Here is a 15,953-nt window from a genome sequence, read left to right as displayed (position 1 = left end):
GGCTAGTAAGGAGTTAAGAATAAGTGGACCAAGATGATTAGGGTTTTTTATGGTCCCAGTCACTGAGATAAAGAAAAGATAATGAATCAGAGATTTATTCTTAGTGTTTTAGATTTAATGGGCTTTTTTGATGTGGGATGAAAACTTAGATTTGAGCATATTGAAAGTAATGAATTCAAGCAAATTAGGGACCTGTGCTGGAAGATACAAAGGAAAAAGAACTGACATACTGACTACCTACTGTGTGCTATACCAAGATAGAAACTTCACATATATTTTTGTAAATATTGCTAAACCTAATACCCTATGAGAGAGAAGTAAGCTCTGGGGAAGCAGAAGAGAACAACTGAGCAGAAAAGAAACGGGAAAATAACCAGAAGCTAATGATGGTATGGAGGCGTGGGAACCAAAGATGAAGTCTTAAGAATGTGGAAGTGTCCACAGGTCTGAAAACACTGCTCATCTTGGCAACAGGACCTTGTATTGTTTCATTTTATCTTTCACACATAATCACTGAGATTCCAACCTCTGGTTTGCAAAAATTATATATTCACCCATACATTCATTCTGTCCTTCATCCAACAATTATTAACGTACATCATTAATGCCACCATGTACTGGCACTGATGCAATCACTAGAAATTCAGTAGTGAACAAAACAACAGCCCAGCTCTCATGGCTCTTACATTTTACTAAGGAGAAACAGACAAACAAGTGAATGCGTGCTGTGTCAGATGGTCACAGTGCTGTGAAGAAAATATATCAGGATTAAGAGAGGAGAGGTTGGTCGGGAGAGGCCTGCCTGATTAAATGGCATTTGAGTAAACACTTTAAAGAGTGAAAGGATGAACGACGACATGGATAGATATCTTTGGGGAGTACATCCCATTCGGAAGGAACAGAAAGTGCAAAGACCCTAAAATAGGAAAGTCTTTGGCAGGAAACCATAGAGGCTTTTTAAAAGGAAGAAAGACATGATCTGACGTAATTTTTCAAAGGATCCTTTTAGCTGTGATGTTGATACAAGATCCTAGACGGGCAAGGGCAGAAGCAGGGAGACTGGTTAGAAGGCCATTGTAACAACTCAGGCGAGAGATTGGCAGGAGGGAGAACAAATACGAGATAGTGTCAGAAGGCCTCAACTCCCTTGTTTCAAATGAAATGATGTGTGTGAAAGTATTGTACAAAGCATAGTTCTATTCAAATGTAAGGGGCCATGGTTATTGTTATTTTCTTATGAGTCCCCCACCCCTTTGCCCATTATTTCAGACCCCATCTGGATGGTGTAGCTGTGTGCTTATTCAGTCCTCATTGAAATTAACAGCCACGTTCCCTTTAAGAGCCATCTCTGTGAATGTGAATCAGACATTGCTTCTTGTGTTTTTATTGTTTTATACTACCACACATACCCAGGCACGCTGTATACTTCCCTCTGTTGCTTTCATTGCTCTTACATTTTCCCTAAGGTGCTTCTTCTGTTCTTGACATACCATTTTTTCCTTCTTCCCTTTTTCCTGGAGGGACTGGGCTATCTGTTATCATGCTTAATGTTTTCTCTGTCCACCCATCTGTTTATTTTAGCTTGTTTCTTCCCTCCTGTCTGCTGGCCTCTTTATAGATTCCTCTGTTCAATAGTTTAAACTCCATGACACTGCTTTGTTTATCCTCTCAGCTAGCATAGTATATTATTCCCCATCTGCTACAGAAAGAGCCCCAGTGCCCCACAAAGTTAACTAAGCCCCTCTTGTCTGAACAAGTTTTTCAGTCATGCATTCAAGTTTCTAATCTACCCCATCTTCCCTGGTTATGAGTGTGACAATATTATTTCTAAGCAAGCCATGCTCAATAGATCTCATCTTTTGTTCTTTTTTCCTTCAAATGCCTCAGATAAGATTTAATGGTCTGTTGCCTCAGAGGTAGGCGGTTTCAATATCAGTCCATCAGTAAGTATTTATTGAGTATTTGCTATGTGACCAGCAGTGTGCTGTGGGCCGAGTTTATATCCAAAGCTGTAAAAAGCACGGTCCAAGGCACAGGAATTTCCCCAATCTCGGTGGAGATGGAGCACTAACATGTATTTGCTATGCACTCATTGCAATCCAGGAATTGTGCTAGAAACTAGGAATACAACATGAATTTTAAAAAGAAAGACATCTATCCTTATGGAGCTCATAGTCTAGCAAGGGAAAAAGACACATGTTAAAAATTATTTACAGTTCAATCAAATATGTACAAAATGCTCTGGGAACACAGAGGAGTGAAAGGGATTAGTTCTGCCTCGGGTAATTGTGGAAAGCTTCACAGAGATGGTGATATTTAACATGGAGTTTAATAAATTAGTGTTAATTAAGCAGAGAATTAATAATAAAAGCTAATATTTATTGAGTACTTATGAGGTTTCAGGCACGGTTCTACATGCTTGAGAATTGACTCATTTAATTCTCACAGTAACCCTATCAGGTTCCCTGTTTTTCCCATTTTACTGATTAAGTAACTGATAAGCAGGTTAAATAACTTGCGCAAGGTCAAACAGCTAGGAAGACATCAAAACCAAGATGTGATTCTGAAGTCTGGCTCTAGAACCTGGCCCTTAAACACTGTCTTCTGTGCCTCTCACAAAAGAAAAAAAAAAAAAAAAAAAGAAGAAGGAGGAAGGCGGTATTTCAAGCAAATCAGTGCGTTTGAAAAGTATAGTATCTACACATGTTGGGAATAAAATACAGCCATGGGACCTTAAATCCAATACACAATCCCTGAATCAACCAGGTAGTAGGGTCTGACTGGTAAACCCATTATTTTTTTCAGTAGGAATTCATAGAAGGGACCAAACTGAGAGGCAATACTGAGTAAAATAATCCAGTTTTCTTGATCAGTCTTAGCATGATATAAAAGGGCAAAGGGATGTACTGATTAAGCTGCTGACAATGTCAGCTAGAGCATCAGTTGGTTATTCCCAGTGTTACACTGTGACTACAGGGTTCTTGAGAACCCAAAGTGTTCGCTAGCAACATGCCATCCAGCTTCTCCTTGCCCCCCTCAGAAGCTAAAAATAGCCTCAAAGGCCCTCAGTCCTATACCAGGGAGTGGTCTGAGGCCCTAAGGTCGACCTGCCTGGCATCCAGTTGATTTCCTTTTTAGCAACCCCACATTTCGACTTCCAATTTCATAATGACACAGCATTTACCATATATACATATATATATCACCACATTATAGAGCTGCCAATTTTATGAAAGACACAGAAATGAAAGGATTCTGAAGAAGAGGGTAGTCAGAAATAGTGCTGGAAGATTGAAGGAGAAGAATCGGAGATAAAGTAAGAAAAAGAGCTGGCCTCCTGCAGCAGGTATAAAGGTCTCCTTCTAAAAGGTGAACCGGGACTTTCGGAAGAAGCTCCTGACACGTTCCACAGGTTCACTTGTGCCAGAGAAAGGAAACCAAATAGGAGACAGTTTTGTCTCCTCACCGAGATCCGAAGCGACAGTGTGCACATTTGGCCCAGCTAAATGAGAAACGTGCTTTATTCCCAGGCAGCATATAACAGAGATTTGAGAGTCTGCCAAGACTTATAAAGTCCCCCGAATGCTTCCCACTTCTGTTGATATATATGAGAATGAATTCTCATTCTCCTTATGAAGCCAGGAATGTATCTCTAACGTCTTTGAATTTCTGGGTAGGAAAATGAATGGTTTAGGGGCACTAGCGATGTTTTCATCTCTTCTTCCTGCTGCTTCTAGTAAGAGATGGACTGCATCTCATAAGACTGGCAAGACAGTGTTGGCAGGAGACCAGTCAGCCTGATCGAGTGGTTTATTATTTCAATTGAATTGTGAGAGAAAGGAGAAAAGTACTCAGATAAAACTGTAAGACTGTATTAGATACTACAGAGCATAAAAGAGATGGCGCAGGAAGAGAAATAGTGGAGGACTATCCCAGCAATTGTCAGAAGATACCATAAAAATGGGATGGGGTAACATTAACCTTCTCGGTTGTCTCTATACCAACAAATAGCCGGTGGAAAATTATTGAACTGAACTTTAAAAGAAATGGACCTTATTTGGTAAATATCATCTCTTACATCTTATGGGGATGTATTGCAATGTGCTTCCTGAGTGGAATATGACTATGGACAGGTATATCGTGTTTGGAATAAATAGGTCTAATTGAAGGGCTGGGGGAGGAGCAGTGTATGTCAAAAAGATATACACATACATTGAAATCCACAAACCTGAAAGTGAGGCATGGAGGAAGCAGCTGCAGGAAAGTGAAATGAAAGAAAAACAGAAATGTTATCCTGGGACTACATCAGAGACCTCATAACCAGATGGTTAATATGGACAGGCAAGATAGAGGAGCGATGTAAGCCTTTACAGACTTCAGATGAAAATCCCACTCCACTAAAGGCAAAACATCTGAAAAATTATTGAATTGCCTTGTTGGAAATTTAATCCCACAGAAGAGAGAGAAGCCATGAGGGGTCTTGCTGCATTGGCTTATTTCTGGCTCCTTATAAAAATCCGTTTGGGGAAAGTGGTAGCTAAAAGAGTCTTGAAGGAAAGTAACCATCCCATATCATCCTAGAGCTCATTAGGCCACAGAGAGGATCTCAGCTTGGACATACATGTATGCCCCACCTTTAGTACATCCCATTTCAGGAAGTTCAGACAAAACAATAGAAAACAATCCCACAGTCGGTGACTCTAACTTGAGGATGGATCAAGAAGAATGAGAAGCTGTCAAATAGAAAGTTGACGACAAAATCACTCAGTTTCCCAATGAGTAAGAAAAGAGCCAAGCATTTAGATAATTCAATAGCGAATGGTCGTATGAGAAAATAAAGATCACATTACCAATGATGATCATAAAACAGTGGCATCAAGGATTAAGGATGTTTCAGAAGTACCAAAGCCTCAAATTATCTGAATTTCAAAAAAAAGTATTAGGAAGAAAGAAAATGTATTTGGTCTATTAAAAGTTTTTAAGAAAGGAAAAGAAAATACACCCACTACTTAGAGCAGATGGTATCCTGTTAACTTACAATTAGTGAGAAGTGCTCAATTCCTATTATCTTTCTAGCATCCCCATAGAGAATGCTCTTAGAACTGAAAAGGTAGGGAAAATATATTTGAGAGGTGAAGCCCAAGATAGGAAAGGATATAGTAAAAGCACATCACATTAGCTTCATGGAATTTAAACCCAAAATGTCTGGCATGAACTTGCTACTTTAAAGCCTGAGCTACCTACATAAAAAGAATACAGTGATTAGAGTACCCTTCTGTACTAAGCCAACCATGGTTACACCCAAGCCTCACTCATCTGTCTCTCCCACTCATGAGCCCCTCCCACTCCTTCTTTGCCCCATTTCAGTTCCCGGATTCTCGCTTGCTTCTGTCTCATCTCTCGATTACTTTTTTCACTCACCTTCCCCACCAATCTACAACTTTATTTCCAAGCTTATGCTCTGTCTCTGACCTCCCATCTCAGCATATTCATGCTAAGCCCTCAGTTATCAGAGTTCTGCTGAATATAAACTCAAGATTTCCTTTTCTCACTGTACAGACCCCCTCCCTGCTTCCCAGCTCAGAGGGTATCAAAAATAAATTGCATGCTCTATGTTTGAAAGTATCTTTGTATGATATTGCTGTATCACACTGCTGAAAAATAAATGTTGCCTCAGGTTCTTTAGAAAAGGAAAAGGTGGATGTGGTAGGGAAAGGGTAGAAGTAGACGAGAATGCTGGAGGTCTGACTCCAGTGAAAGTCTCCAAAGATCATTAAACTTTCAACTTGAGAGAGTTAGTAAAGAAAGAAGTTATTAAGAATCAGCATAAATTCACTGAGAATGTACCATACTATCTCATTGCCTATTTTGATAGCTTTATTAGGCAAGTAGTGTGAACTTGGAGTAAAAGATAAGAACCTGTGACATTGGTTATGGTACAGATAAGGATAAGATGATTAAACAGCTACACCCAAATAATGTAATTATTGGATCCCTTTCAGACTGAAGCCATAGGATTGTCCACAGCACTGTTGTCCTGGTCCTGGCCTTTGAATGGCACTCTTGACAGGTTTGGAGAAAGTACGTTAATCAGATGTGTAGAAGACTTCAAGCTAGGAAAAACAGTTAACATGCCAGATAACAATCGCAACTTGAAAGTACTTCAATCACCAATAAAAACTAGGGGAAAACTAACAGATTTATGCCAAGCATAATAAATTGAGTATGACACAGCAAGGATAGGATTGGGGCCTCTAGTTCCTCACCCTTTGGTCCAAAAATTTATATCAAACAGAAATATTGACTGATTTAGGCTTTTTTAAATGTTTATTTATTTATTTTGAGAGAGTACGTGAGTAGGAGAGGGGCAGGCAGAGAGAGAGGGTGAGAGGGAATCCCAAGCAGTCTTCGCACTGTCAATGCGGAGCCCGACTCGGGGAAATCAAGAGTCAAACTCCTAACCGACTGAGCCACCCAGGCACCCCCAGACTGATCCAGTTTTTAAAAATACTTTTGATTATCCCAAAGAAATAATTAACTGACAAAGACGTGATTCTGGAATTCTATAATCCTTGACAATGTTAATTTTGGGAACACTTAATTTAAATCAAATGTGTCATCTATACTTTAAAGAATTTGGCATCACTTTCTCCGCATGCACATTCACACATAAACATTTCCACTAATCAGGGATGGCTATAGCAGATTGCTTGACCTTTGTACATGCATACCCTGCTTGGAATAATGAATGTAGGTGTGTGTCCAGGGAGGAGTAGAACAGCCATATGTCCTTTACTGATTATATGTGTCTTTCAGTGAACTCCAAACTCTAGATGTGTATTCAAAGATACTCATAAGCTGGCAGTACTAAATGGAAGCTTTGGGTTTTAAACAATGTCCACATTTTCAGGCACATGGTATGGTAATTCATTTTCTTTGCTATTCTTTCCAAAATAATTTATGATAGTTATCATTGTTCTAACCTCTTCCAGATTAAAAAACTATATACAATGTCTTAAGAACTATGAAGACTACATAACACCATGTGCTGATAAAATTGAGAGGCTCCAAGGACCTTATTTTATTTAGTTTTACATTAAGCATAAGGTTTTAATAAATCACAACAGCAAATCTCCAATGTAGAGAAGAAGGTATATTTACTATACACAGAATGTGAACTTGCCTCTTAAAATAAAATCTTTTAAAATATACATTGTTTCTTTTGAATAAGCCTTCAAGGTTTTGATGACTATCTAGGGAATTTCCTGTTTAATCATTGTTTGAATATTTTTTGGTGATTTCAGTCAAGCTGTGATCTGATTCAATGAAACAAAGAAATTTTTGACTGATTTATTTCCTAGATTGAAAAAATTATTTTCTATCACATGTAAATAGCTTTATAGCTGGCGAGTGACCTTATGTACTTACTACCTTAAAACATTATTAGAAAATATTAAACATGTCCAGATACTTTGACTATGATTATTTTGCATTTAAAGAAGTGCTCAGGGGCACCTGGGTGGCTCAGTAGCTTAAGTGTCCAACTTTGGCTCGGGTCATGATCTCACGGTTGGTGGGTTTGAGCCCCGCATTGGGCTCTGTGCTAACAGATCAGAGCCTGGAGCCTGCTTCTGATTCTGTGTCTCCCTCTCTCTGTCCCCCTCCTCCACTTGCACTGTGTCTCTCTCACAAAAATAAATAGACATTTAAAAAAATACTTTTTTAAAATAAGTGCTCAAATCTATTTTTGATTCTCATGCTAATAAAAATGTTTAGTAAATCAACAAGTATCTATTAACCCATACAAGTATGTGCCTAATATTACACTGTATATTTAGCACATAAATAAATGAAAGCTATATTTATTTTAACAGGTATTTGAGTACCCATTATGTTTCAGTGATCTGCAGGAGCAAGATATGCCACAGGAGACACAAAGATGAATTAAAGCCTGCTAAGAGACTGCATATAGGAAGCTAAATATAGAAACTATCTACAACATGAAGTAGAATTTGCTAAATAGAGAAATAGTGGATGAGTCAGCATAGCAGTGCTTATGACCATAGAATTTGAAGTCATGCAGCACTGGTCTGAATCCCTGCTTCATTATTTACTTAATTTTGTACCTTAAATCTGATTCACTGCATCACGTATAAAATGTGTTGAGGTTTAAATGAGACAGTGCTTTAAAATCGTGGCATTGGTCTGATACATAGAAAGAACTCAAAAGTTGTCTGCTGTCATTGGTCCCGTATAATAGATAAAATGCTATAGGTCACTAGGGGGAATATAAAGATGGGGAGGGGAGAAAGAGAGGTCAGGGGGAAAGGAGGAGATGAAGGAAAAAGAGGAAGAGACAAAGAGATTACATCTTCAATTTGGTTGGGAAAGGCAAAAGAAGGATTGAGGAAATCTTCATGAAGTAGCGGCATGTCAGATGTCTTTGAAGGATGGGTAGGAGTTTTCAAAGTGGAGATGAGAAGGAAGGGTATCCTAGACAGATACCCTCAACATAAAATTAGGTTCCAGAGGAGTCCATTGACAGGTGTGTTCAGTGTAGCTGAAACACGTGGTATTTGGAAGCGATAAATAAGACCAAAAAAGACATTGTTAGAAAGCCTTAAATGCCAGACTTAGATGTGAGACTGTATTTAACGTAACAGATTTTTGAGTAAGGTAGTGAGAAATTGAGTCCATGCTGTACAGCCTGGATTAAGATGACAACATTGCATAGGGTGGAATGGCAACGGACGACTATGAGCATGAGACTCATCAGATAGGCTCTTAACTGAATTAGAGGTAACAGGAAACTAATGAGCAATGGTTCCAGATTGTAGCCGACTTGGAAAGAAGATTCAAAAGATATTGCAGATCCAGAACTCACAAGACTTGACCACAGATGAGATGCTGGAGGAAGGAGAAATTGGAGTAGATCGCACTCTCAAATTTCAAGCCTCCGTGATTGGAAATATCCTACCACTGTTGACAAAATGAAGGAAGTCATGGGGCGCCTGTATGGCTCAGTTGGTTGAGCGTCCGACTTCGGCCCAGGTCATGATCTCACGGTTTGTGAGTTCGAGCGCCACGTCGGGCTCTGTGCTGACAGCTCAGAGCCTGGAGCCTGCTTCAGATTCTGTGTCTCCCTCTCTCTCTGCCCCTCCCCCACTCATGCTCTGTCTCTCTTTCTCTGTCAAAAATAAACATTAAAAAAATTGTTTTTTTTAAATGAAGGAAGTCAGAAGGAAGACCCAGTTTTGCAGTGTTGATGATAAGTTTAGTGAGTGGAGAATCTGTGTTACCAATTTCTAGTAACAATGCCTGTCGTGAAGCTGACAAATGTAGATCTTGAGTTTGTGAGAGTGATTCTGAATAGAGATATTGATTTGGATATCAAGTGCCCACCTACAGACAGACTGCAGTACAGTTGAAATTATATCTTCAACACATTGAAAAGAAAATAGTGAAGAGTCTTGTAAATTTTCTATCACCTTACTCCTACTAGAGAGATGAACAAATGAAGTACATATTATAATGTAAACCTTGTTTCGGTTTGAAAACTCCAAGTCATGAACATATTGTCATTTAGAGCTTGAAATGGAGAAAAAAGTAAAACGAGGGTAACCAGGGTCATAAAGAGAAGAACAGAAAATAAAATGCCAAAGAGAATATAGGAAGATTGCTTTAAGAGTCAGACCTCCTTGAATGTGGACCTTGAATTCGAACAAAATATTCTCTTGGTAAAAAGTTAAAGACAAAAGCAGAAAATGTTAACAGCATACTAATTTGACAAACATTGTTACATCCTTCTGTTTTTGTTTTATGAAAGAAAGTATTTCTTATTGTTGATGAAACATCTTCTGTGCTTCACGTATTAAGCACACTTCCAATTAATATGAAGAACAAAGCAATGTGTAACCACATGAAAAATCGTCAGCGGTGAATGAAGAAAATCCTAGTTCTTTAAAAGTAAAAGAGCAGCATCTTATTTAGCTATTAGATGAATCTAATTAATTAACATAAATTAGAATTTTTAAATAATGAAATATACTCTTCAAGACATGACAGGTGGGTATGCTATCAAAGCACTTTTCTAAATGAAAATCTGGAATCCAAATGCAGTGATACAAATGCATAGCATTCACATTTTTATTCCCCTCATTCCTAGCAATCTAAAATTTTCTAGTTTAAGTGTGTTACCCTTTTGTGCTTTTTATTACTTCTGCATCCTTCAAAGTTCAAAATTGGGAAAAGGCAAGCTACAACCGCTGAAAAGGGTGTCATTTCTTCTGTCCGCAGAAACACTGTTTTAGATCATCTGGTAGAAATCCAATGGAAAGCAGCCAATTAGGTCTTGTGTTTCTAAGCTGGATACATACACACACACACACACACACACACACACACACACACACACACACAGATTTTGCCTATCTTTCAGAAGACAAAAATTTTTAAACTACCATTATGAAAAGCATTAAATACAAGAACTATACTACTGAAAGCCTCCTAAGTTACATAATGCAACATTACATATTAAAAAAAAAAAAAACTGAGGCATCTGGTGGCTCAGTTGGTTAAGCATCTGATCTTGGCTCAGGTCATGATCTCACGGTTTGTGAGTTCGAGCCCTGTGTCGGGCTCTGTGCTGACAGCTCAGAGCCTGGAGCTTGCTTCGGATTCTGTGCCTCCCTCTCTCTCTGCCCCTCCCCTGCTCATGCTCTGTCTCTCTCGAAAATAAAATAAACATTTAAAAAAACCAACAACAGAGAACTCTGGACTGATAGTAATTATTACATGGCAATGTTTTACAATGAACACTGTAAGTAATTCAGTGCCTATGTTTTAGGATGTAATTGGAAAAGCACTGCAGTACCTTGGAACTTTTGGGGAACTGAGCCACCTCGAGCAAGTTGTGGCCATGATCGATGAAGAAATGTGTATCAACTGTGGCAAATGCTACATGACCTGTAATGACTCTGGCTACCAGGTAAGAATTCTACTGTAATTAGGATGCTGTGAGGCATGTTTCTTCTGGTTTTTTAGCGGAAAGCATCTTCTATTGCTAGGTGTGCAATTCAGACCAGACGTGCCCAATACTGTTCCTCAGCAGTGGTATGTCTGTCCCCTCGCCCTCTGGGCATAGTAATTTTTTTCAAAGGAAAGCCATAACTTATACTAACTGTGCCACCATTCAATGTACAGTGTTTTTTTTTTTAATATTTTATTACCCATAAAACTGGATGGAAAAATCCAACCCAAAGAGAAATCCACACAATCATGCACATTAGGAAGCATTGTGCTTTAATACAGAGGGAAGGGAAAGGAATTACCATTTATTGCCATCACCCTGAAAGGACTTGATTCTTTCTACCAAAAGAGAATTCTCTTCTGTCCAGTATTGACTGGGCTTCTACTACCATAAGAAAGAAAAAGCACTTTCCCATCAGGCCAGGTGTTGGGACTGGGAATTCCTTTGTGGCTGGAGAAGCCAGCAAGTTGTATTGGATTCATCCCAGTTCCTCACCCTTCATCTGAGAAGCTTCCAGGGGGTGACACAGGAAAAGTAGGGATTCAGCTGTCTTCAGTCTCACAACTACAGAATAATATTGTTTTCATTACGCTTTTCAAGCTATGAAGAAGTAAAGTAAAATAATACATTTAAAGATGATTAATGGAATTTTGAAGATAGATAAAATGGACTATTTTTAAAAATTGAAGTTTATTAAACTTCTCAGCCTGGAGGAAGATCCCATGTTGCTCGTGGTGGGATTGTGCATATTCTTCTGACCACCTAATTAAGAGATATAACAGACATATTGAAATTTTTAAAAAATCTTCCTCTTTAATTTGACATTAGCTCTATGCCAAATTTTTACTCAACATATCACTTTTTTTAATATAGCTGAAAGGTGTCTCTAACAGTTATTTTGGAAATGCTAATCCTATCACACTGACTTTCATCTTGGCTTTCCTCTAATTAACCAATCAGAGATGAGTTAATAAGTCCTGTCACCAAAATCATAGCAGTTCTCTAGTATCTCCATTCTTAGAAGTTACAGGGGCACGTGGGTGGCTTAGGTAAGTGTCTGACTCTTGATTTCAGCTCAGGTCACTATTTCACGGTTAGTAGGTTTGAGCCCCGAGTTGGGCTCAATGCTGATAGTGCAGAGCCTGTTTGGGATTCTCTCTCTCTCCCTCTCTCTCTGCCTCTCCCCTGTTCATGCTCTCTCTGTCTCTCTCTCTCTCTCTCTCTCTGTCTGTCTGTCTGTCTGTCTCTCTCAAAAAAATAAATGAACTTTAAAAAAATTTAAAAAGAAAAGTTATGACTCCTACCGTAAAATTCTAGCCTTGGTACAATGTCAAAAATAAAACCAACCCCCCCCCCAACCCTCATTAATGAGAAAAAAATCACAATTTTGCTTTAAAAAGTTTTTTAAGTACTCCTTTGACTCTTCTGTCTCAAGAAGATTTAAAAAAAACAGAAAAAGTCTTCAACTGATTATAAAGTTTTATGTCTGCAAATTTTTAAGTATGAAATTTTTAAGATCAGCATTATTTTATTTTCAATTGCTTGAGTTTCTATTTATAAAAGGGTACATAAGGAAGAGAAATAGTTTTTACTCATTCACACAGTCATCCAAGATGTTGTTTTATTTTTAAAAATGACAACAATTTATGTGAACAAAGTTTCTTATGGTTTGTCACTTCTTCAGATATAATATGATTGTTTCCTTAAAGATCAGCCTTTTTTTTTTTATATTAAGCAGTCTGACATAATTTACTCTAATGAAACCATTTGTCTTTTATGTGCATAAAAGAGGAAACAATTATGGTTACAAGTAGCTTCAATTGGGGGAAGGAAATTTTTTTTTAACAAAAAAAAGTTATTTTGAATTGGATGATAACACGTTTTATATGAAACAGGACAAAAGTCAGAATCAAGGAATTGTTTACTTGGAAATCCTCAAACCTCAAAACTGGCTCTTAAGCTAACTTTTTTTTTTTAACTCCTATTTTCTTCTAAAAACTACATGCATAATTTGAAATCCAAACAAATACATTCCTTGCTCCATCTGACAGTGACCCTTTTTCCCTGTCGAGAGCGAGGAGCATGAGGAGAGAAAGCACCCCACCGTCCTCAGGTAGCAGACACCCCATCCTGATAGGACTGGAAGGACCCGAGCTCTGCTCAGAACAAAGGAAACTAGAGACTTACTGGTATGAAATAGTTCCCTCACGCAACACAAGAAAAATGTCTCCAAGGAATTTTAAACAATGTATTTCTAATTTAAAAAGATTTCTTTTCTATTGTGCCGTTGTTGTTGTTGTTGTTGTTGTTGTTGTTGTTTTCCCTCTGGCACCTCAACTGTTGCTATAGTTGCACGCAGTGCTGGGCGTCGTTGTCTCCAAGCTCCGCTCTACTGCGGTGGAGAAAAACGTTGATGCCAAAAGGGGGGCGTTCTTGACCTTTTTGGTCAGTGACAGCAATACTCTTTATTTCCATTTGCAGGCTATACAGTTTGATCCTGAAACCCACCTGCCCACCATTACTGACTCCTGTACGGGCTGTACCCTGTGTCTCAGCGTCTGCCCTATTATCGACTGCATCAAAATGGTTTCCAGGACAACACCTTATGAACCAAAGAGAGGCTTGCCCTTAGCTGTGAATAATCTGGTGTGTTAAGGTGATTTGTGAGACAGTTGTTGGGAACTTTGAGGTCACCTAGTATGCTGATCTTTTTAACTGTGATCATTATGTTCAGCTCTTTCTAAATTGAAACAAATACATAATTTCAAAAAAAAAATTTCTGAGTGAATAATGTAATTTCTAAATAAATTTCCAAATTTTGAAAAATGTCTACTGCCAGTGGCCATGCAATTAATGGTCATAAAATAGAATAGTTCTCCTGTGAGAATACTTGCTAAATAACTGAGTAGCAGTTAATTGGACATTCACCATCAGTTGTCCATTTTGAAAAATAGTAACTTTTTTGTGGCAATTAATGCAGTATTTCCAAATAGCCTGGTGCTGTGCTCTGTCTTTGATTTCTAATTGTAAGTGAAATTAAGTATTTTAGAACAAAGTACCATTTAACTTACACGAAAATGTTTCCAAGGAAACATTTTATAATTAAAAATTACATTTAATTTTAACCCTGTTTCTAAGCAAATGTAATTAGCTCCATAAAGCACAAATGAAGAAAGTCAAATGATTATTTACCGTGGCAGGAGAAGAAAGCCAAAGAGGATTTGCAAAACTTTTTTAAGTCCCTTTGTTAAAAATAGCTTCTTTGTGGGGGGCTAGAACCTCAAAGTGATAGTATTTAGTAATCATTCGTATCACTCTGCTAGTCACCATTCAAGCCTGAGGTGGGTGTTCAAACTCTACCAATGAATCAACATGATATTCTTCTTTAAATATTTAAACTATGTTCCTAACAAAACAAGATATTAGGATGGAATTCTGGTTAAAGCTACTCTTTTGCTGTGCACAGATCTGCTCTGTCTGCTTCTAATAGTAGCCTTCATGATTATAGCAATTAATGTTTGAACAAAGACCAAATTATACAGCAGTGGGCCATGTGCTTCATTATTCAAGAGTGAAAAATATAGTATTGGTAATATATATTAAGTGGGCAAAGCCTATTTGACTACTCTCTATTTTAGTGTTTAATTTTTTAAAAGGTAATCAAATAAAAAGAAATATATATTTTCTGTTATTGCCAATATTTTTGTATTTCTCTATTTTCATAATCAACAAATAGCATCATATAAATTCATTTATCTCTTTTTTGTGGTATATTTCAATACGAATCCATAAGTAACATATCTTTAAGTAACAATCTGTAGTATATTTCTATGAAAAATGTAAGACCTAGAAAAATAAATGTTTGATTATGCACTTTTAGAAATGCACATTTACCACAAAATCCGCATGATTGAGTAATATCAAATAAAATATCATAAAGCATCTTAAACAACATGGTCTTTTGCTGCCTCATTTGCAAGTACAACATCATGTCAACTATTTAGATTTTGAGGTGAAGTTTTTGATTAATCCTACAGTGAATTCCATCCAAGTGTGTATATAATGCTAGTTCAAAGCTAATGAGGGTAATGACAGTACAGTTATTTAAGTGTTTCATTTCCAGTCCTCTTGATCCAGGTTTTCCTACTGAGTTTAATTCCACTCTGCCAAAAGGCATCTTTCACTGGGCACAGGTCAGGGTTCTTGCAGTGGTTCATGGGCAGAGATAAATGAGAAATGGCAACCTACCATCTTCACTGTAACAAAAATCAGAGCCACTTAACAGTATCCCTTAGTTGGATGTGAAATATTGAAGACTTATCTCAATGGACTCCCTTTTATGGTCCTGTCATGGTGGGGGCATCTTACCTTTTGGACTTGGTCACACCTTAGTGAAGGGTTCGACTTGTCCAGGAAATAAATTTACTGGGGCTATGTGGATGCCATCATAATGTATTACCCCCACCTCAATCTGGTGAGAGCTTTTTGATCTGGGAGTTTTATGAAAGTCCATTCCATGCATATATGCCTGAGTCCTCTTCAAGACACTGCCTGCCAGGCAGAAATTCCCTTAATAGAGACTAAAGAAAAAAGTAGTTTATGACTTTCGCCTCCTCCTCTGAGAAAGAATGAACGTGGCACTATAGCTCTTTTCTTGAACTGCTTTGGGGAACTGCACATGACCAGGCCTTTGAGCTAGGCCATGGCGATGTATGATTTTACACCGGTATGTTCCCCGTACGCATTTCTGTTCTGTCCCCTTTCTACTGTACACCAAGAAGTATGTCTTATCCATGCTGTTTATAAGATGTGCAGTTTATATAGACTGTTTATAAGACATGTAGACAATTGCAGAGAGACTCCAGAGCAGAGGAAGGATGAAAGTCATGTCGTCCCATCCAGCAAGAGACCTCAAGCCCTTGGC

The 15,953-nt window shown here is 38.0% G+C and overlaps 1 protein-coding gene across 1 annotated transcript in view; it reads left to right on the top strand.

Annotated features, from left to right (window-relative positions):
- DPYD (dihydropyrimidine dehydrogenase) overlaps positions 1 to 14,981 on the top strand; it is an 852,446-nt gene extending 837,465 nt beyond the window's left edge. Inside the window, exons 22-23 of the mRNA XM_045478381.1 lie at positions 10,847 to 10,987; positions 13,511 to 14,981. Coding sequence (XP_045334337.1) covers positions 10,847 to 10,987; positions 13,511 to 13,684 — 315 coding nt within the window. The 3' untranslated portion in view covers positions 13,685 to 14,981. The remainder of the gene's footprint in view (positions 1 to 10,846; positions 10,988 to 13,510) is intronic.
- Positions 14,982 to 15,953: the final 972 nt, after the last annotated feature.

The sequence above is a fragment of the Leopardus geoffroyi genome, chromosome C1 (genome assembly GCF_018350155.1).
Source record: "Leopardus geoffroyi isolate Oge1 chromosome C1, O.geoffroyi_Oge1_pat1.0, whole genome shotgun sequence".
NCBI classification, from domain to species: domain Eukaryota; kingdom Metazoa; phylum Chordata; class Mammalia; order Carnivora; family Felidae; genus Leopardus; species Leopardus geoffroyi.
This window is presented reverse-complemented; position numbering and strand designations above follow the sequence as displayed.